Genomic DNA, 21125 nt, shown 5'->3' on the forward strand with positions numbered 1-21125 from the left:
GCAAATGAAAAGAATGGGTCAGGTATGTTCCTCCTTATCACCTCAAGTAGGAGAGTGAAAAAAGGACAAGTTACTTACCTTCAGTAACGGCTTATCTGGTAGAGACATGATCTAGCTGCAGGTTCCTTACCTGTGAACTTCCAGGTGTCAGGCTGGATCTGGAAGATTTCTCATAGCAGTACTAGTAAGCGCCGGTAAGTGGTGTCAGTCGACTCCGCATGAAGTCGTATGGCGTCGAGTTCATCATCGTGACGTCTGTGGTGTCTATATTGGTACCACCTTGGCGCTTTGAAGTCAGTACTTTTCCCGATTTCCATGCCAGAAGCACGGAGCCATGAAGCAGCCTGACAGTGATGAGTTTAAACAACTAGGGCCATGAAAGGGAACAGCCCTCACATGAATAACTAATCTGCAGTGCAAGGAGGATTGGTGTGTCGGTAAGGAATCTGCGGCTAGATCATGTCTCTACCAGATACGGCATTATGGAAGGTAAGTAACTTGTCCATCTGATAGAGACATCTAGGTGCAGATTCCTTACCTATAAACAGATACCCAAGCAATACCATCCTCGGTGGAGGAACTGTGGAAAAGTTTAAAACAGAAAGTCCTGTGGGACCGAACAGCCAAAGAGGCCCTCCCTATGGACTAGGTTGTCCAGGCCATAATGCTTGGCAATTGTGTGCAAGGATGCCCCATGTAGCTGCCTGGCAGATCTCAAGAGCAGAGACACCACGCTGGGGAGCTGAGGTGGCTGCCGTAGCTCTGGTGGAATTACCTCTGAGGCCTTCGGGAGGCTGTTTCTTTGCCAGAGCGTAGCAGATCTTAATGCAGAGGAGAACCCATAGTGAGGTGGTCCTTTTATGTACAGCACCTCCCTTCTTTGCTCCAACATCGCACACAAAGATCCAGATGGTGGAGATTTTCCTCTTTCTTAGAAGGTTGCATATGAGCATAGAAGGTGGGCAAGGTGACAGATTGCCCTAGCTTTAAAGGTGCCACACATTTAGGCAAAAAAGAAGCCCTAGTGCTGAGCACTACCTTGTCTTGAAAGACGGTCAGGTGTAAGGAGGCTGATAGAAGAGCACTTGCAGCTCTCTCATCTTTCTGGCAGAAGTTTTTGCCGTTAAAAAGGCTGTCTTGATGGTGAGCAGCAGGAGGGGGCAATTGTACAGCGGCTCAAATGGTGCACACAATAGATACATGAGGACCAAGTTACGGCTTCACTGTGGCATGATGAAAGAAGAAGGGGGAAACAAATGTGTAAGCCCTTTCAAAAATCTATGTACAATAGGGGATTTGAAAAGTGACGGTTGGTCTGGCAACCGTAGAAAGGAGAAAGGGTCGAAAGGGCAGAAAGATAACCTTACAGAGTGCCCAGAGCAGAGCCCTGCTGGGCAAGTGACAGGGTGAAAAGGAGAATATCAGAAAGGGAGGCAGAGAAATGGGTTTATATAATGTTCTGTAAAATATTTAAAAAGGTTTTGCCATCGGCAGACACATTTCAACTATAATAACAAAGCAAACTTCAGGAGGAAGGTTGAATACTATTAACTGTCGCTGCTCAATCTCCACGCAAGAAAGTGAAGGGCGGACAGTTTCGAGTGGAGGACCCTTCCCTGCTGCTGCACCAGAAGATCCTCCAGAAGGGGCAATCTGATCAGAGGATCCATGCTCATTTGTAAAAGCTCAAGATGCCAAACTCTCCATGCCCAGTCCGGAGCCACAGGAATGAAAGGAGGCCAGTGGTCACCTCGAGACGAAAAGTGCTGATGAGCGAGAGCCACCTTGGAAACTCTAAAGCTCAAAACTGCTGACACTGCACATTCTAGATCGAGGCAAACAGATCTAACCAAGGCTCTCCCCACCGATGAAAGAGTCCTGGTGCCACCTCTGAATGGAAATGCCACTCCTGATCTGCTAGGCAGCGATAGCTGAGTTTGTCCGTCCTGATGTTCAGGAAACTGGCCCAGTGTTAAACCCACAGGGTTATGTCCTGCTTTTCCAGGCAAGTCCAGAGCCGCAAAGCCTCTTGACAGAGGGTCCATGACCCCAACACCACCCTGTTTGTTGCAGTACCACATGGGGGTGATGTTGGCTTGAACACCTGAACGAGTCTTCCCTTGAGGGATGATAAGAAGCCTTTCAGTGCCAATCAGATCGCACTGAACTCCAACAGGTTGATGTGTAGCCCGGCTTCTGCCAGAACCATAGTCCTCTGATCTCCATCTCCCCAAAATGGCCGCCCCATCCCAGAAGTGACTCATCTGTCACTACTGTGATATCTGGCTGGGGAAGGGATAAAGGCCTGCCTCTGACCCAATCGCGGTTTGTCAACCACCACTTCAGATCTTTCGCAGTTCCCTCCAAAATCTGGACCAGGTCGGTGACATTTCCCTGATGCTGCGCCAATTGGAAATTCAGGTCCCACTGCAGAGCCTGCAATTGCCATCCTACATGATTCACCACAGGACGCATAAGGCCATGAGTCCCAGCAGCCTCAGAGTCAGTCTCATCAAAATCCAGGATAGAGGCTAAAACATCGGTATCATAGCCAGAATATCCTGGACTCGCTGCCCGGCAGGATAGGCCCATAACTGCACTGTGCCCACAACGGCTCAGATGAAAGGGAGCACCTTTCAGGTGTGACTTCGGCACATTGATAGTGAACCCCAGTGAAGGCAGGAGGTCCGCCGTAGTCTTGAAGTGGGAGACGACTGACTAGGGCGAACCCGCCTTCAAAAACCAGTTGTCGAGATAGCGGAAGACTAGAACTCTTGACCTGCACAGATGATCTGTAACCACTGCCATCACCTTGGAGAACACCCGAGGGGCACTGGTGAGGCCAAAGGGGAGCATGGCAAAATGAAAGTGCTTGTGGCCTACCATAAACCGCATTAGCAGCGATGCGCAGTTAGGACAGGGATGTGGAAATAGGTGTCCTGCAAGTCCAACACTACCATTCAGTCTCTCAGGTCCAGGGCAAACAGTACCTGAGCAAGAGTGACCTTGAACTTCTCTTTTCCGAGAAAGTAGTTGAGAGCTCTGAGGTCGAGAAAGGGACGAAGTTCTCTATCCTTTTTGGGGACCAGAAAATAACGTGAATAGCCATCACAGCCTATTTCTGGCCCTGGAACCCTCTCTACAGCTCCCTTGGTCAAGAGAATCTTGACTTCCTCTCGAAGCAAAGTAAGGTGATCCTCCATCAGCTGATTATATGTTGGAGGCATGGAGGGAGGGGCAGTCTTGAAGGGGAGGGAGTAACCTCTTCGGACTATTTGCAAAACTCACCTGTCCGAGGTTATGTCTCACCAGTGGTGGAGGTGATAGTGTAGCATGCCACCAACTAGATGCCCATGATCTGGAAGGACCGTACTAGAAAGGTTTGGAGATGGAGGAGGGGGAGGAGATTGTGGCCTTGTAGGAAGCTGGCTCTGTATACACTATACCAAAGTAAGGTATAGTGTGCACAGACTCCAGGGAGTTCCCAGAGGTATAACAGAGGGTAAATTAGACAGTACTAACAGCTCTCTTTGTGGTAGTGTGGTCGAGCAGTTAGGCTTATCAGGAGGGTGTGTTGAGCATTTATAGTATTCACTCAATCAAGGACTGATTACACATACTCAGAGACAGAATCCAGACCAATTGGGTAAGTATAAAAAAGGTATACTTATGTTTTATTTCTAGAACCAATAAGGACTTGGTACAGGTAGGTGAAATACACTTTCAATTTTAAAGCTTTACACAGAAATGCAATTGGGAATGGATTTGCAATCGGTACAGGTTTGTATCAGCTTTAAAACAGTTTAAATTACATAGAAATTACTTTGGATTACTTTTGTGTTACTTTTAGATTACCTCAAATACTCTTTTTCGGGTTTCAGATACATAGGGCCCGATTCACAGAATGAACTTAAGACTCAATCCTAAACTTACTACTATTTTGGTATTCACAGAATGCACTTACTCATTTCGGTATTCACAGAAGTTAGTAGTCCTAACTTTAGGACTACTAAATGCCTTCTGTGAATACCAAAAGTCTTAAAATTAGGATTTTTCTCAATTTAGTAGTAGTAAAGTTAGGACTCCTAACTTTAGGACTCCTAAATGCCTTCTGTGAATACCGAAAGTCTTAAAATTAGGATTTTTCTCAGTTTAGGAGTCCTAAAGTTAGGAGTCCTAACTTTACTACTACTAAATTGAGAAAAATCCTAATTTTAAGACTTTCGGTATTCACAGAAAGGCATTTAGGAGTCCTAAAGTTAGGACTACTAACTTCTGTGAATACCGAAATGAGTAAGTTCATTCTGTGAATACCAAAAGTAGTAAGTGCATTCTGTGAATGCCAAAAGTAGTAAGTTCATTCTGTGAATACCAAAAGTAGTAAGTGCAATCTGTGAATACCAAAACCGTAGTAAGTTTAGGATTGAGTCTTAAGTTCATTCTGTGAATCGGGCCCATTTACTTTTGTCGCATACAAAACGCATGTCAACTCTTTTAGGAACAGAAAACTAGTAATATTGGTTCCTATGGAAAAAAGAGTGTTAAGGGTTCACAGGTAAGTAAACAACTTACGACTATGAGATTTGAAGGTTAGGACCAAGGTTCCCCAAGGTCCAGTTAGGCACACAAATTGCTCTACCAGTGGCACTGGGGCAGCCGGGTGCAGAGTGCAGGGGCCAAATGTTAGCCAATGGGGCACCTCAGTAGGGCTGGTGCCAAGTCAGTTCTTCTCTACAGTCTCCTCTTCTGTGTGACATCTGCTGTTCCTTTTCTTAGTAGGTTAAAGGAATCTGAATTCCTGGGTTCAGTGCTGCCCCCTAAATACTACATTTAGGGGGCGTTTTAGGGGTCTCGAGGAAGTAGCCATTGGGCTACTGACCTTAGGGTGACTACTCTTTTGGCATGCTCACTCAACATGGGGGACTGAGCACATTCCCTAATTCTGATTGGGCCTAATTTTCCAAACCAAGATGGGGAATTCTAGGGGGAGGGGTTCACCTCTGCTCCTGGCCACCTCAGGGGTGTGCCAAGTCAAGGTGGACACTCCTACCCTGTTTACTAAATTTGCCGCCTGTCCTGCCACCAAAAAGTGGGACGGGGGTGGGCATCTCCACTGGTTGAAGCTGCCCAGATCAGCATTACACAAGGTGAGCCTTTGAAAATCACCTCCCCAGAGCAGGATTTGTTCCTGACATCTGGGATCACAAAGGCTCCCACCCCAGGAGGCCAGAAACCTATCTCGTGGCAGCTGGCTGGCAGAGACCAGTCAGTCAAAAAACTGGAAGCTGCTTGTTTTTCAGGGGGCATCTCTAAGATGCACTCTCAGTGCATTGTATTATAATTCCCAAACTGGCATCTGTGTGGGTTTATTATGCTGAGAAGTTTGCTACCAAACTTCTCAGAATTCAGTTAAGCCATTATGGTGCTGTGTAGTTTTTAATGACAAACTCCCAGATTATATACTCTGTGTGGCTTTACTGTACTTACATTGTCTAATAATGGACTTAGACACTGTAGGGGTACAGTTCTCAGGCAAATGTACCCTCCCCAGGGGTATAGTGCACTCAGCTAGGGGAGGTGAATTATCTGTACCATAGATAGTGGGTTGCAGGCATGGAACACATGTATGTGTGCCATGTTGACTCTTTACTTTTCCCTGCACCAAAACATGCAGCCTGCAATGGCAGCGTGTGTGTTAAGGTACAGGACCTCTAAGGGTGGCACAATGTGTGCTGCACCCCATAGAGCCGTCCCTGGTCACAGGGCTCTTGGTACCTATGGTACCTTTTTACTAAGGCCAAAGATGTGCCAATTGTGGACAACAATAGTACAGTTTTTAAGGAAAGAACACAGGCCCTGGGCACCTGATTGGCAGGGACCCAGGGCACATCAAGTAAAAGTGAATCAGAAATCAGGCAAAAAGTGGGGGAGAGGTGTTACTGCAACAGAAAACCACTTTCCCACAGGCCTGACCTGACTTCTTGCCATCCGACCCACGAGGTTGGGGTGAACTGCACCCATGGCCATGCAGAGGTTGCAGAACTTGAGCGGTCCTCTGGCTAGCATATGGCTGGTGCAGTTGGAAACTCCTTCCGTAGCCGCGAAAGGCAAACGCAGGACAGGAGGATATAGAGAGGCCCAAGGACTTGGTCATACATCATGACTCCTTGAAGCGCTCTAGCGCTGCTTCCACCCTGTCTCCGAAGAGACCAGAGCCTTCAAAGGGCATGTTCATCAGGTTTTCTTTGTCATTCCCCAAGAAGTCCAATGTTCTCAGCCAGGCATGGCACCTAACTGCCAACATCGATGAAATCGCTCTGCCCAGCAATTCAGTTGTATCAAGGCCACGGCGCATAGAAAACTTTGCTGCTTCCTTCCCGTCTAGAAGAGCATGGGAGAGGATAGCCCAGGCCTCCTCCAAGAGGCAGCACTTGTGCAACTGTATCCCACAGGGAACTGAAGTGACGGCCCAATAAGCATGCTGTGTTTACTGATCGCAATGCTAGGCTGGTGGAAAAATTGTTTTACTTTCCGAGCTATCCAACCTCTTGGATACACATCCAGGGGTACAGAAGAGAACATGCCCTGAGAAGTAGAGGCTTGGACCACTGAGCCCTCGGGTTGGGTGAGAGGTGAGGAAAGCTGGGTCGCCTGGTGAAGGGGGGTGGTGGCAGGCAAATATTATATTCACAGGAGCCTCTGTGCTGGGCTTGGACCAGGTCCCTAGAAGAACATCAGTCAAGGCCTCGTTAACTGGCAGCAAGAGTTTCTTGGTGGAGACACCAGGATGCAGGACCTCTGTCAAGACATTGGTCTTGACTGCCACAGTAAGAAGCTGCAGGTCCAAGACCTCTGCAGCCCTATGCACCACCATGGCAAAGGAAGCTCCCTCCTCCGTAGCCAAGTATCCAAACCACTGCCACTATCCAGTTCCTCATACCAGTCCATTTCTTCTGTTTAAGGAGGGACTTCTATGGTGTCCTGTGTCCCCTCCCAATCCTCCTCCAATACTAGCCTTTCCGAATAAGGGTGAGAAGGCTCTGTCAGCACCAGTCTCTGCGTCGTTGGATGCCCGACAGGCTCTGTGTTGTAGGGGTTAAGAATGAGGCTGGCGCCGCAGGCAGGTGCCGACAACATCAAGTATCTCGGCATCAGACGTGTCATCGGAGAAGTACGAATAATTGCAACAATCTGGTCTAGATCTGGAAAGAGATCCATGAGAATTCTTCTGCTGAGCCTGTGGGGCCCGAAGTGCGCCAGCAGGGTCAGGCAGTCCAAATTTGGCGCACAAGGCATCATAAAACTCTTATAACTGGGTGGGGGTCGCAGGAAAGGGAAGAAATGTGGCAGCCAACCCAAGCAACCACTCTGTGGAGCAGGGCCTTCAACGCCACAACTCGTTTTTGTTATGGAGCTTCGTACCTGATCCCTTCAAAGATATTGAATGGGAGGACAAAGACTTGAATCCCCCACAGCGGTGCTTGGATCTTCCTCTTGACCAAGACCGAGAGCAGGAACCAGATCTCCAAGGCGCCAGATTCCAGGCTGCAAAAAGCTTTAGGGACCACTCCCTCACAGCTTTCGGCGCCATGGCCAGGCAGTCGGAGCACAACTTTGGGTTGTGGCTGTGCTCCAGGCACCAAAGACACCAAAGACACACAAGGTGGAGGTCTGTAACCGATATGGAGTGGTGACAGGAGCCACACGGTTTGAACCCTGAGGTCTTTCTGGACATCCTACACATCAAGAAAAGGTTGACAAAATGTCGAAAAAAATGTCGATAAATTACAGGGGGTTGCTGCCTTCGACAGATCTGCGCTGACTGATACGGAAAGAAAAGAATTGACGCCAGTGCATTAAGTGGCCACCTATATAGATGACACAGATGTTGCGATGATGAACGTGATGCCATATGACATTATGTGGAGAGTTGATTGACGCCACCTACCGGCACGCGGGGTACTGCTAAGAAAATATGTGTTTTCCTCAGCACCCACTGTTGAATAAACTAGGGTTCTGGACTAGATCCTCAAGGTTTGGCTTTTATGCCCATTAGTGCCTGAATTTAGTTCAGTGCACTTAGGATGAGTGTGTGTATAAAAGTAAGATTTGCTTTCATGGTCACCCCCACTTTTTGCTGGTGTCATTATGTTTTACTGACTAGTCTGACTGGGATCTTGGTAATCAGGACCCCAGTCTCTGTGCTTCTTCCCTGAATTGGACATGGTTAGTACTTAGGTACACCCCAGTTTGGCTACTAGTGTACCTGAATGCCTCAACACACGACTGTCCTTCTACTCACCCACCCGCCAACTACGTTCATCCAATCAAGCCCTCCCCGCAATTCCACGCATCCATAGATCCCCCATGGGAGGAAGATCCTTCTCCTATTTAGCGGCCAAAACCTGGAATTCTCTCCCCTCTCACCTCCGCCTTACACAGAACCACCTCTCCTTCAGAAAACAGCTAAAAACCTGGCTATTCGATATATAATGCACGCACCCTCCCTCAAGCGCCTTGAGACCCTCTGGGTGAGTAGTGCGCTATACAAATTCCGAACTTGAACTTGAACTTATAAGTCCCTAGTGTATGGCACTGAGGTACCCAGGGCATAGGTACACCAGGGATCTCCCATAGGCTGAAGCTTGTATTGTGCCACCCATGGGAGACAACTCAAATTGTGACCACAGGCCTGCCATTGCAGCCTGTGTACGCCGGTGCTCAATTAATCAATCAATCAATCAATCGCTCAGGGTTTTGTGGAACACACTACTCACCCATTAGGGTCTCAAGACTCTGGGGTGTGTGAGTAGCTCCATTAGGGTCATAGAAAGAGCCAGGTATTGAGGTCCGTTCTGAATTGGGGCAGTGTAGGGCTTCATCGGAGGTGAAGGGGGAGTTCGTTCCAGGTCCTGGCTGCGAGGTAGGAGAAGGATCTTCAACCTGCTCTGGTCCTGTGGAAACGAGGGACAGTGGCTAGGGCAAGGTCGGCTGAGCAGAGGTTACTCTTGGGGACATAGAAGGCGATTCAGTTGTTGAGGTATTGGGGTCCCGTGTTGTGGAGCACTTTGTAGGCGTGTGTGAACAGCTTGAAGGTTATTCTTCTTTCCACAGGAAGATATGGAGGTCGCGGAAGTGTTGGGTGATGTGGTTGTGTTGTAGGATGTCGAGGATGAGTCTGTATGCGGTGTTCCGGACGGTCTGGAGATTGTGGAGGAGTTTTTTGTTGATTCGGGCATAGAGAGCGTTGCCGTTTTCCAGTCTGTTGGGGATGAGTGCGTGGGTGATGGTTTTCCCGGAATCGGGGGGGATCCACCTGAACGTCTTGTGAAGTATGCGGAGGGTGTTGAAGCATGCGGAGGACACCGTGTTGATCTGGCGATTCATGATGTGTGTAGAGACGAGAATGATGCAGAGGTTGTGTGAGTGGTCCGTTGGGGTGGCTGGGCTTCTGAGGGTGTTGTCCCATGAAGAAGGATTGGAGCCTAGGATGAGGACTTCTGTTTTGTCCGGGTTGAGCTTCAGGCAGCTGTTGTTCATCCAGGTCACAACAGCTTTAACATAACAGGTGTATTTGTAAAGCGCACGATTACCGGAAGGTATCCTGGCGCTGAATAACAGATGTTTATTGTTACCCAACTCAATGGTACTCATTTTATCGACTTCAAATGGAGGAAGGGCTGAGTGGAGCCACCGGGATTTGAACCTGTGACCATTAGATCGAACACAGGCCCCTGCAGTGGCTGCTTTAGCCCACTGAGCCACCAGACCCGACTTTCATCCCATCTTGGAAGTTGTACCTGGTATTGTCGGGTTCCTTGGTGAGGGATAGGATGAGCTGGGTGTCGTCGGCGTAGGAGACGATGTTGAGCCAGTGGTTTCTGAGGATGGTTGCGAGGGGGGCCATGTAGACGTTCAAGAGGGTGGGGCTGAGGGAGGATCCTTGGGGTACTCCGCATCTGAGTTTCCTCATATCTGAGGTCGCTGCACTTAAAACCCTTAAGTCACCCTTAAGGCAGGCCTTTCAAAACTAAAGGCAGGGTGCTCGGTTATAAGTGTGAGGGTGCCCCTGCATGAGCAGGACACCCCTACAATTCACGGAGTCCATTCAGAGTCCATTCACACGGGTTGTAAGAACTTTAGCTATTACAAAACATAGAGTGGCCAGGTGTCATTACGCAATTGCTATCTCTAAACTGGCTGTAACGAACCCTGTTATGTTTGGCATCAAACATGTTGGATCATACCGCAACACCATAAACAGTGTTGGAGGTGTGATTCCATGCACTGTAAAGCTCCTCCGGGAGGCCCTCAGTGTTCCTGGTACCAGTCTTCAAGACCCAGACAGCAAACTATGTCTGCTGCCGACTAGAGACACGCATTGGAGGCCGATCTTTTAGACTGCTGGCCCCGCAGTTATGGAACACGCTGCCAGTGACACTGCGCGGCACTTCAAATTTATTGGCGTTTAGGAAGGGTCTTAAAACCTGGCTTTTTACTTCTGAGTTGTCACCTCTGGGGTTTATCTGGATCTTTCCTTTTTCACTGTTTTTTTCCTGTTATGTTGTGATATAGGTGTGCATTCAAAGCGCCGGGACACTCATTGAGTAGCCGTGCGCTATACAAAACCAAGATAATATAACATAACATAACATTCTGCCCTCCTGCTCCTGAGCCAGGCTCAAACAGGGGAAGACAGTACAAAAGGTTTCCTGTCACCGGGAGATGTGACCACCTCCCAGACTGGACTAAGTGTATTGGGCCAGGGTGGGGGAGATTGCCAGTGCCACTAGAATGTTTTGAAGGGCACATCTGGTACCCTCCTTGTATAATCCAGTTGGGACCAGTTCAGGGAGCCATTGGCGCCTGCTCCGGGGTGAAACAGGACAAAGGACATTGGAGTATCCTCCCCATTGTCCCGCATCTCCTGTGGGAGGGACCCCTGAACATCCCAACCCTATCCTTAGGGTACTTAAGAGCATACCTGTGGGTGATTCCTTAGACTTATTGTGGGACAATATTCCAATCCGAAAGCACTTCATCTTCAACTGACTGGACACTTTGGACTTCGCTAGACTTTGTTTTGGGAACCAAGACTGCAACTGGGAAAGACCCCTGGTCTCGTCGTCCTGCCAGTCGTCTGTGTCATCTGTGCCTGTGCTCCATACAGGATCTTCTACAGGCCTGTGGACATCAAAAACACCTGAAGGAATCTCCCTTGAAGTGAAGGAGTTACTTCCCTGCATCTGCAGGCATCGCAACAAAGCTGACTGGTCTGATGTTCCTACAGAGAGGTTCAACAAAACAGGTGGTGGTTCTGAAACACCCAGTCCAGCCTGTGCTGTCTTCACAGCAAATTTTAAGCCAGTATCTCTCGTCGGAACCGCTGTAGGAGTATCGCTGTGCACCGCATCGACTTGCTGTTGCAAAGGCTTTTTGACTCTTTTCACCAAGAGATCAGGGCCGTACTGCTGGCCGTAGCGGGCACCGGGCGCTTCCCCGGTGGGCCACAAGGGTGGGGGCTGGTTTTGGATCCCTGAGGAGCCGTTATTGTTATCGGGGCCAGTTTTCAGCCCCTTGCAGCAAAAGCACCCCCCCCCCCGCCGGCCTGACTCAATTGCCAGGGCTGGTTTGTGTTCCCAGTCCGACCCTGCCAGAGATCTTTGGGCCCCAAGAAGCTCCAACCTCAAGCATCTCTTGCTACCAAGCTCCTCATCCTCACTGCATCCTCTGTGGGCTAGCATTCTTGGTGAGCTGCTCAAGGTCCTCTTGCAACTTCTGTGCCTTTGGCCTGTGGGTCATCTTGAGGGTCTTCCTTGGCTTCAGTGGCATCCCCTGCTTGCTCAGGCCTGCTCAGTCTTTTCTGCATGTGGTGAGTTCCTGGTTCCTTGCTGGTCCCGACACTTCACCTTAGTCACTTTCCTCATCTGTTACTGCTGCCATTGCTTGTTGGTGCTCCTGCCGCACACCAAACCCCTGGCTCTTGACTTCCGAAGGGAGACAGCTTGTGAACGCTCGTTGTCTTCCACAGCGTCGTCTGGTCCTCACAGCTGCAGCAAGAAGGGCACTATCAACTCTTCTGTATCTTCCGTCATCGTTGGTCATTGGTCTTTGATGCATCCTGGTCAGTCCAGAGTGGCATAGACTCTGCCCCCTCTTTTTGCAGGTACTCCTCGTCAAGAATCCACTGTTGGATTCCACTGCACTCTTTCACCTTCTTCGCCAGCAGCTTCTTCAGTGAATTCCTCCATTGTGGTGTGCAGCGGTTTTGGATGTCACTTCACACCTAGGCACCCAGCTTACCTGGTGTAGGTATCCTGGTTCCTGTGGTATCTACAGGTGGAGTGACTCTCCAACCTTCCATCTATCCCGAGGTTTCTTCAGAGTCCTCTGGGAAGGGTCCTACTTTTTGAAAGCTGCAACAGTGACTTCCCCATTGACTTGCAATGAGCACATGGTGGAGTTTCCACTCTGCACACGGCCTCCGTGTGGTTCCTGGGTACTTACCTTAAATAGCTCTTTGGGTCCCCGGCTCTTCTAACTCTTCTGGGTCCAGTCTCTACTTTGGTCACAGTTCGCATTCCACTTTATTAGTATATGGTTTGGTCTCCCCCTGGAGACCACTGATTATTTTTGCTACTTCCCTTTTCTATTGTTAAGTATTGTGTGTATTGTGAATATATCTCCGGGAAGAAATATTGCAATGTGATATATAATAAATACATATTTTTATAAATACACTGTGTGGTTCTTTTTCACTTAACCTACACTATATTGTTTGTACTGGTAAAACAAGCTACTTTACACTCATTCTGGACTAAGCCTGAAGACGGCTCTCTAGAGCTACCACTTAGAGAGCTTTCTATGGTTGTCTAAGACTAATAAAATAACCATAAGGGTTGTCTGGATTAGTGCAGGGTGCTTCACTTAAATAAGTGTGCACTATATACTAGGCCAGCCTCCCACAGAGGCTCCAGCACTTTATTTGGCGTGGGTGAACTGCATACCTTGGAAAAGTGGTTAGGTTTGTTACAGGCTGAACATCGTTTTCCGTGAGCAAGGCAGGGTGCCTGGTGTGGATATGACCCGCTGCATCCGTAACACATCTTGGGAGTCAACTTGAACCTCTACCCGCGCTTCTTCTCGCTATTGACCACATTAACCGGTTCCGTTTTCACCTGACGTTGCAGAGTCGCTTCCATATGTGTGGCATGCACTTTAGCTAGTTTTTTTGAACAACCCATTGTCAGCATGTCGGCCATGGGCATCCTTAGAACTTGGGCGTGGTCACATCGTAGGAGCAGCAGGAAGAGAGCTCCGCAGCCAGAACCGACACTGGCAGCGCTGTCAGAGCAGCAAGATAAACACCCCCGCCACCAGCGGGAGCAGAGCAGGCAAACCGCCAGAGAGCAGGAACCCTGTCCCGCACAGCTAAGAACCCAGTAGTCACCAGTTTGTTGTGTTTGCAGGCTCAATGATGAATGACTACACATACAGAATACTTCAGTTCGAGGGCTGGCTGAGGACCAAGAAGTCCTGTCCAGGCCACTTTTATTACCTTGTCCCCACAGGCAGTGCAGCTAAACACCCTTTGCTGCTTCCTCACCATGTAGTGGTCCAAACCACAAACATAAAAGCTGACAGGCACGTGCGCGAAAGCAAAGCAGTCACCTTGGAATGATTTTACATTTGGAAAAATGACAGAAAAATTCCTGCAGCACATGCATGATGAAAATATTAGAAGGATGTATTAGTTACTTTAAGAAAAATAATTCTGAAATGGCTGCTGTACAGGGCCTAACATAGGAGAATCGAAAAACTCAGCGAAATGGTTAACCCAATAATCGTGATGTATGCACAATTTCTATTACATAACTAAAACTATCCAAACCAAATATTTAATTTGAAGATGCTGATAGTAACACAGCTGCAGAACACTGAGGAAACATTGTGAAAACTAGCATTGGCTCGTTGTAGGTAAGGTAGAGACATACTTTAAGCAGTAGTCTTCATTTTTTTTTTTTTAGTGTGGCACATTTGCCTGTCGCCCGAATACTTTCACTATTAACACTTTAAAAAGATTGAGAGCAAACAAGTGGTGGGACTGGTCACATTAGTTTCCAAAATTTGAAGTAAAACTGAATGAAAAAGATACATACCAGGTCATCAAATATATCCCGCTGGTGTACGTGAATAGTGATCAGTGTCTCATGTTTGATGCGTTCCATGGAGCTCAGATCTTTCGTTGTCATATCAATCAGGGTATTTAGCAGCTCCAGAAAGGACTGGTTTGTCTTCTGCATTATCTTTTTGTCGTATTTAGCACTAGTCAACGCCTCCTCTGCGTCTCTTGTCCAAATCATTTGGACTCCAAGGAGGCCAACCTTTCAAAAATCAAAAAAGAAAAACGGGGAAACACATTCAGAATTTTCCATAGCTAGAAAGGCTGGCTTTCCAGAAAAGGTCGGACACTTTTCACTTTTTTTTTACACGAAAATGTATTTTTATAATCAAATATGTATCACAACTTTATAACAAGATTAATGTGACTAATTTAAATACACCTTTATAACGCACTCCTTGAATCTTTATCAGCCCTGAAGAATGTTTGGCATGCAGCAAATAATTAAAATACTCACTATTGATAGATGATTGAATAATGTGGGAAAATGACATATACCCTGCACAGTACATCATGAGAATTACCGTGACAAACAATGGTGAATAATACAAGGCAGAAATTACATTGGAATTCATGTCACTGGATATATAAATTACCGACATGAAATCAAATCCAGTTATATATGTGCCTACCTTCTGTCCACATGCCCCGCATCTAACTGATGTCATGAACAGAACCATTTCACAGGATTTCCATAATACCTCAAACATGAATTGTTGACAACATTAAGTGAATGATAGATAAAATTCCCCCATGGATGGGATGCTGCTCATTTAGGGCCTCGTGTATGGCATTTTGGCATAGAGCAATGCAGCAAGACACCTTGTTGTGCTGCCCTACAACGAAGTGAAAATGCATTCCTGTCCTTCCTGCATGAGCTGGCGTCGTTTCGGCAGCCCAGTGCCAAAGTAGGCACCCAAGGGTGCATCCGTTGCAGGCAGGTTTGTTTTTGTGCAGGAAGGGACACCTCCTGTGTGCAGAGTAAGGTGATGCAGAGATTTGGGCTGGATCACCTTAGAAATGAAATGAAATGAAAAAGCATTTGTAAAGTGCATGGTTAACCGAGGGCATCCCAGCGCTAGGGCAGAGAACCGCACCAAGCTGTGGCAGATCAGTTGGGGAAAAGCCAGGTTTTAAGCCTCTTGCGGAAAACATTGTGGTCTGATTCTTTACGTAGCGGAAGCGGCAAAGAGTTCCAGAGTTTAGTGACATTATAGGAAAAGAGCCGGCCGCCACTTCTGGACCTCTTGATTCTGGGGACAGACGCCAAATGGGGGTCATTTGAACGTAGCTGTCTGTTGCTTGATAGGGCTGAACAACGGAAGAAATAATAGCAGGTCTCACAACCCCTAGCATCTTATGGGTGGTGCAGAGGGCTTTGAAGTTGACTCTTTCCTTGATAGGAAGCCAATGTAAAGACTTAAGGGCAGGTTTGGCTGATTGGCGACTTGGAGTCCTCTCAAGGATCCTTGCAGCACAATTTTGCATGGTTTGCAGTTTCTTAAACACCACAGAGGGTGCACCGAGATAAAGAGCATTTCCATAGTCCAGGCGAGATAGAATAAGAGCCTGAACCACAAGCTTACTTGCTTGAGGCGTAGCAAAGGCAACACTTTGCGCAGCATTCTTAGAATGCCAAAGCAGGAAGCAACAACTTTCCTTGCTTGGGTTCGAAAACTAAGCTCGGAATCAAGCCAGCAACCCAAACTCGTTATTTCGGATTTGGGGGCAGGCACAGGACCCATGCATGCTGGCCAAATAGAGGAGTCCTCGAGGGGGGAGGGATTACCGAGCAACATGAGCTCGGTCTTGTCACCATTCAATTTTAAATGGGACTGGCACATCCACCTCATACCCTCCTCGAGGCATGGGCCAAGGCCAATAGAGGAATTGCTTTTGTGGTTAAATGCCACCACCAATTGAGTGTTGTCGGCATATGTAATAATATGCACCCCAAAGGGTAAGACGACATCAGCAAGAGGGGCCATATAAACATTGAAAAGAGTGGGACTCAGGGACGACCCCTGAGGCACTCCACATTTAAGGGGCCAGGGGCTTGAAATGGCCTCACCCTCAAAGACCTGGAAGGATCTACCCTCCAGGAAAGAGCGCAGCCACTCAAGAGCTATTCCCGTCACACCCAGATCTTGGAGTCGATAAATTAGGATACAGTGGTTAACCATATGAAATGCCGCTCTAAGATCTAGTAGTATCACTGCTGGGGCGTGCGCCAAAGTTGCTGGGAGCAATTATTGAGTTCTATACAGACACCTGGGTCCAAGTGAAAAAAGGAGATGGTAGACGCCTGACAATGAAATTCCATACAACCAACGGTTTAAAGCAAGGCTTCGTCCTGGCCCCCAGCCTCTTTAACATCTATACCGCGGACCTAGTAAGTGCCCTAAGCACCATCCAGGGAGACCCACCAAAATTGGCCGACTCACCTATAAAAAGTCTCCAATACACAGACGACATTGTGCTCCTCTCAAAAAACCCCATCGGTCTACAACGCTTGATCTCCAAACTGTCGCAGTACCTCTCGAACGCACAACTGACTATAAACCTAAAGAAAACTAACATCATATGCTTCTGTGGCTCCAGAAAAAACAAAACAACTTTCGTCTGGGAGATAAATTCTACCCCTCTAATCCAGGTAGACCATTATAAATACCTAGGAATCTTATTTGACCACCGACTAAAGTTTAAACAGCACCTAGAACAAGGGGAATCCAAAGCTAAGCAGCTTCAATTTGCTTTCAAAACTGTTCAAAAGCAATTAAACGGACATTCCACCGGCCACATTCTCAACATCGTGGCCGCCAAATTTCTGCCATCACTGACATACGGCTCTGAACTACTGGCAATCCGGGACGCCAAAGCGTTAAATCTCGCCCAATCCAGGCTGTTTAAAACTCTTTTCTCAATCCCGAGACATATTTCGCAAGCCCAAATTCGTTTGGAGTTCGGTCTTACTAACCAGCTCCCAGCAAGACAAGGAGCACTCGCCAAATATTATTGGCGCATGAGGGACGCAGAAGACAAATCCCTGGCCCACCTTTGTTGGTTAGAAGTCGAAAAACAGGCCGGGCTACCAGACTCAACATACAAGATCTTGAGGCAAGCTCTGGAGGCACTAAAACTAGAAGAATCTTGGCGTCTGCCCATTAGTTATTCCGCCTTCAAACTGATAATCAAGAAAGCAGTTAAACAAACATCACTACTCATGGATAAAGCAGCAGTGGCTGGCAAAAGCCACGCCTGGATCGTTTTGCCGTCATATACCTACCTAAAACCTCAGGATTATTTGAAAGAATGCTTCAGGGACCACTATAAAAGGAAATTAAGCCTATTAAGGCTGGGTTGCTTCTCGTCCAAAGACCTCACTCCCAAATGGCTACGGTTGTGGGCAACTACCGATTGCCGCCTCTGTGGCAACGGCGCAGAGTCTTTACTGCACCTTATATGCATATGCCCGGTACTTCAAAATCTAAGAAAAAAGCTTCTTCGATCTCTTCTAAGAGAAGCCCAGGTGAGAACTTGCAGGGCGGCGGTGATAAGATGCCTAAGTGGATCTTGGATAGAACTCTCATGTAAAACCATAACATTTTTGAATCTCGACGCCATAGAGCTAGAAAAAAGGGCAGCATCCATCGAGGTCTCTGGACAGTAGGCCAGGCTTGGGCAGGCCACAGACTTTTCCACTCTCTTCCCCTCTCCTCTAAACGGTTGTCTTTTCGTATCATGAGTTAAAAATAACGAGACTCTTGTTTGAACTATCATTATTTTATACTTTTTATTTCTTTCCCTTTCATCATGAGTCAAAATTAATGTGTCCCTAGCAAGAACTCACATCATTCGTTTTATTCTTTTCCTGTTAGACCTTTTCCCCGCTATTTTTGTATAGCATGATATTAATTCCTAACTTGATTTAAAGTTGATTTTGTGTTGTTTTTATGATGTAAATTCCGCTTGCATGGTGGTAAGTCCACCCTTTTATGATTTTTTAAATCAAATAAAGTATCATTAATAACACTGCTAGGGAACCGCCAGCATCAAGAATCTTTCTGGAGTCTTCTACGACTGCCAGCAAGGCTGTTTCAGTCCCTTGAGAAGGATGAAACCCAGTTTGAGATGGATGCAGGAGCTTTCCAGCTTCTAGGTGCCTAGAAAGAGCCATGTTGACGTGTTTCTCTGCGATTTTACCGACCCAGGCAAAAGTGAAATGGGTTGGTAATTTGCAAGGCAATCGGCATCTAAGCCAGGCTTCTTCAACAAGTCCTTTACCAGAGCCCTTTTCCATAAAGAGGGGACCCTCCCAGAAGACAATGAAGAGTTAATCAAATCTGTGAGAAAGGGACCTACAGAGCCAACTACTAATTTCAAAATTTTAGGGGGAACAGGATCCCTAGGAGATCCACTCTTGACAAGGGCAGAGATAGTTAAGAATGCCTCTTTGTCAAGGGGAGGGAATGCTTTCAGCAAATGTACCTCATGCCAGGCAGTTGCAGCTGATTTATAAGGCCACTCAAAGCCACGCAGGGTGGCTTTGCGTGGCTTCATAAATCTTTAAGAGAGCCCTGCATCATGCATTTACCACTTTATGTGGTGCAAAAGTGATGTAGGGCTCTTATAAATAAGCCCCTTACTTTATAGTATGCAAAACGCAGAGTTGAGAAAAGGCAAGTAGACTAAATACAAATGTAGTCTGAGTGAGGAGGCCTATGCTATTTGACTAGGCTCTGCTGGCACTGTTTCTGCTACCCCTAGCACAACCTGTGAAACTTGGCAGGGGAAAACAAGGTTGCACTAAAAAACTGTAAAATTCTCCAGAGTTTCGGAAAACAGTAGCTGCTCATACCAGCACTGTTTATGATTACAACATTGACAACTTGCAACTGCATAGCTGCTAAGGATTCAGAATGGTCAAGTGTGACATTTCTATGTTTTAGTGTGCTTATGTGTAACCTTTCAATGCCTTATGTGTGACAATGCGAGTGATAGATGGCCGCTGAGTAGGAGCCTCCGGAGAGGCTCCGGGTTTGGGGATTACCAACTTGGTAGCTATTCCCGTAAAAACCACCTAACCAGCTCTCCACCCTCCTGCCCTCGGACCGGATTGTATTCCTGCCTGGCACATATCGCTGAAATTGAATTAAGCTATCATCTTACCCGGGAACGACCGCCGCTTCAGCCCCAGCCTGCACCCTCGCAGCCTGACCTCCGACCTCGCTAGGCTGATCTACGGACGCGTGAGCAACTTGCTGCAGAGGTTTGTTGAGGAGTGCCGGGTGACACAAGACTACTGGACCCTCCGTGCCCCGTGCCTGACTACCCCTGAGGTATGAGATCTCTAGGCTCTGAGAGATGCCCCTGGGTGCAGTTTTTTTCTGAACATCACTCCCCTTGTCCAGAGGCTTTCGATACTGTTAACCACGAAACACTCCTCGAACGCCTCAAACTCAGGATGGGACTGGACAGCACGGTTCTAGAATGGTTCAGGTCCTTTCTCCAGATTCGTTCACAGAGAACCCTGATCAACGGTACCTTATCCACTCCCACTCCGATCACGGTTGGAGTTCCCCAAGGATCAACCCTGTCCCCAACCCTCTTCAACCTTTACCTTGAACCGCTCACAGAGTTGCTTCGTACCACCAATATCGCCTACCACATGTATGCCGACAACACACAGATCTACATTAAAATCTCTTCTCCCGAGGACATTATCTCCCTGAATGAGGCCTTGAAGCTGACTGTACACTGGCTCACCTCTAACCAGCTAAAACTCAACGCTACAAATACAGAATTTCTCCTCATCTCACCAAACAAAAACAACCCAGACATTCAAGAATGCCTCAAGGCTATCACAACGTTAAACTACACCCCTATCATTGTAGACTCTGCCAAATCACTTGCAATAACCCTTGACGGCAGCTTGAATATGCGTGGCCATATCAATTCGATGGCCAAAACCGCCAGGTTTCACCTGAGCTACCTAAGAAACTTGAAACCCTTCCTCGACACTCCCGACCTAAAAATGGCAAACCAGGCGCTAGAGATCTCCAGATTAGAATATGGATGCTCCACCCTCACAGGTCTACCCAAGAGCTTGTTGGCCCCACTGAAAGCTTGCCTCAACGCTGCCATAAGACTCTTAACTGGATCAAAGAAATTCAACCACATCTCTCCCCACTTGAATGCTCTAAAATGGCTTCTTCTCAAGGCCAGGATCCAACTTAAGCTGGCTTGCATCACCTACAAGGCTCTATACTCCAATTCCCCGGCATATTTGGCCCAGAAACGTGTGATATCCGGAGTAGCCAGAAATTCCCGATCTTCCAGAGACCTTTTGCTCCAACTGTCATGCCTACGGGGAAAAAAAACGTACAATCGGGCTTTCTCCGGGGCCGCTCCCTGAATCTGGAACTCTCTCCCGCCCACCATCAGAAAAGTTCCCTCTCTGACTCGCTTAAAAAAAGAAGCCAAATGTTTCCTCATGGGCAAATTCCTCCCCTAACGCTGCATTACTTGCACCTCAGTGTCCCGGTTTCCCCCACTATCTCGGCAGTATCCATGGTCTTCTTGATGATATTCACCCTCACTGAGATTCTTATTTTAAATGTTTTTTCCTGCCTTTTGTCCCACAGGTATCCTGGGATTGAAATTGCCTGCCTCTTTGTACAATGTATCACGCTGCTTTTATCCTAACTGTATCCTTCTCCCACAAAGTCCTTTGTTTACCGCCTATCTATCCTGTAAAACGCTCTGATACCCTCATGGGTCTGGTTCGCGCTCTATAAAACTCTAAATAAATATAAATAAAAAATAGTTTATTGGTAGTAGAACGAAGCAGATATGCTCATATAATGGGATACTTCTCAGAGATGGTCAACATAATGCTGCAGAGCTCCAGATGTTTAAGCTAGGACTCAATAGTGCTGGGAAT

The 21125-nt window shown here is 47.4% G+C and overlaps 1 protein-coding gene across 1 annotated transcript in view; it reads right to left on the bottom strand.

The window, feature by feature from the left end:
- Positions 1-21125, bottom strand: part of DNAH5 (dynein axonemal heavy chain 5) — a 5605957-nt gene that overhangs the window by 2364695 nt on the left and 3220137 nt on the right. The window contains exon 34 of the mRNA XM_086967405.1: positions 14160-14384. Coding sequence (XP_086823531.1) covers positions 14160-14384 — 225 coding nt within the window. The remainder of the gene's footprint in view (positions 1-14159; positions 14385-21125) is intronic.

This window comes from Lissotriton vulgaris, chromosome 4_1 (genome assembly GCF_964263255.1).
Source record: "Lissotriton vulgaris chromosome 4_1, aLisVul1.2, whole genome shotgun sequence".
Lineage (NCBI taxonomy): Eukaryota > Metazoa > Chordata > Amphibia > Caudata > Salamandridae > Lissotriton > Lissotriton vulgaris.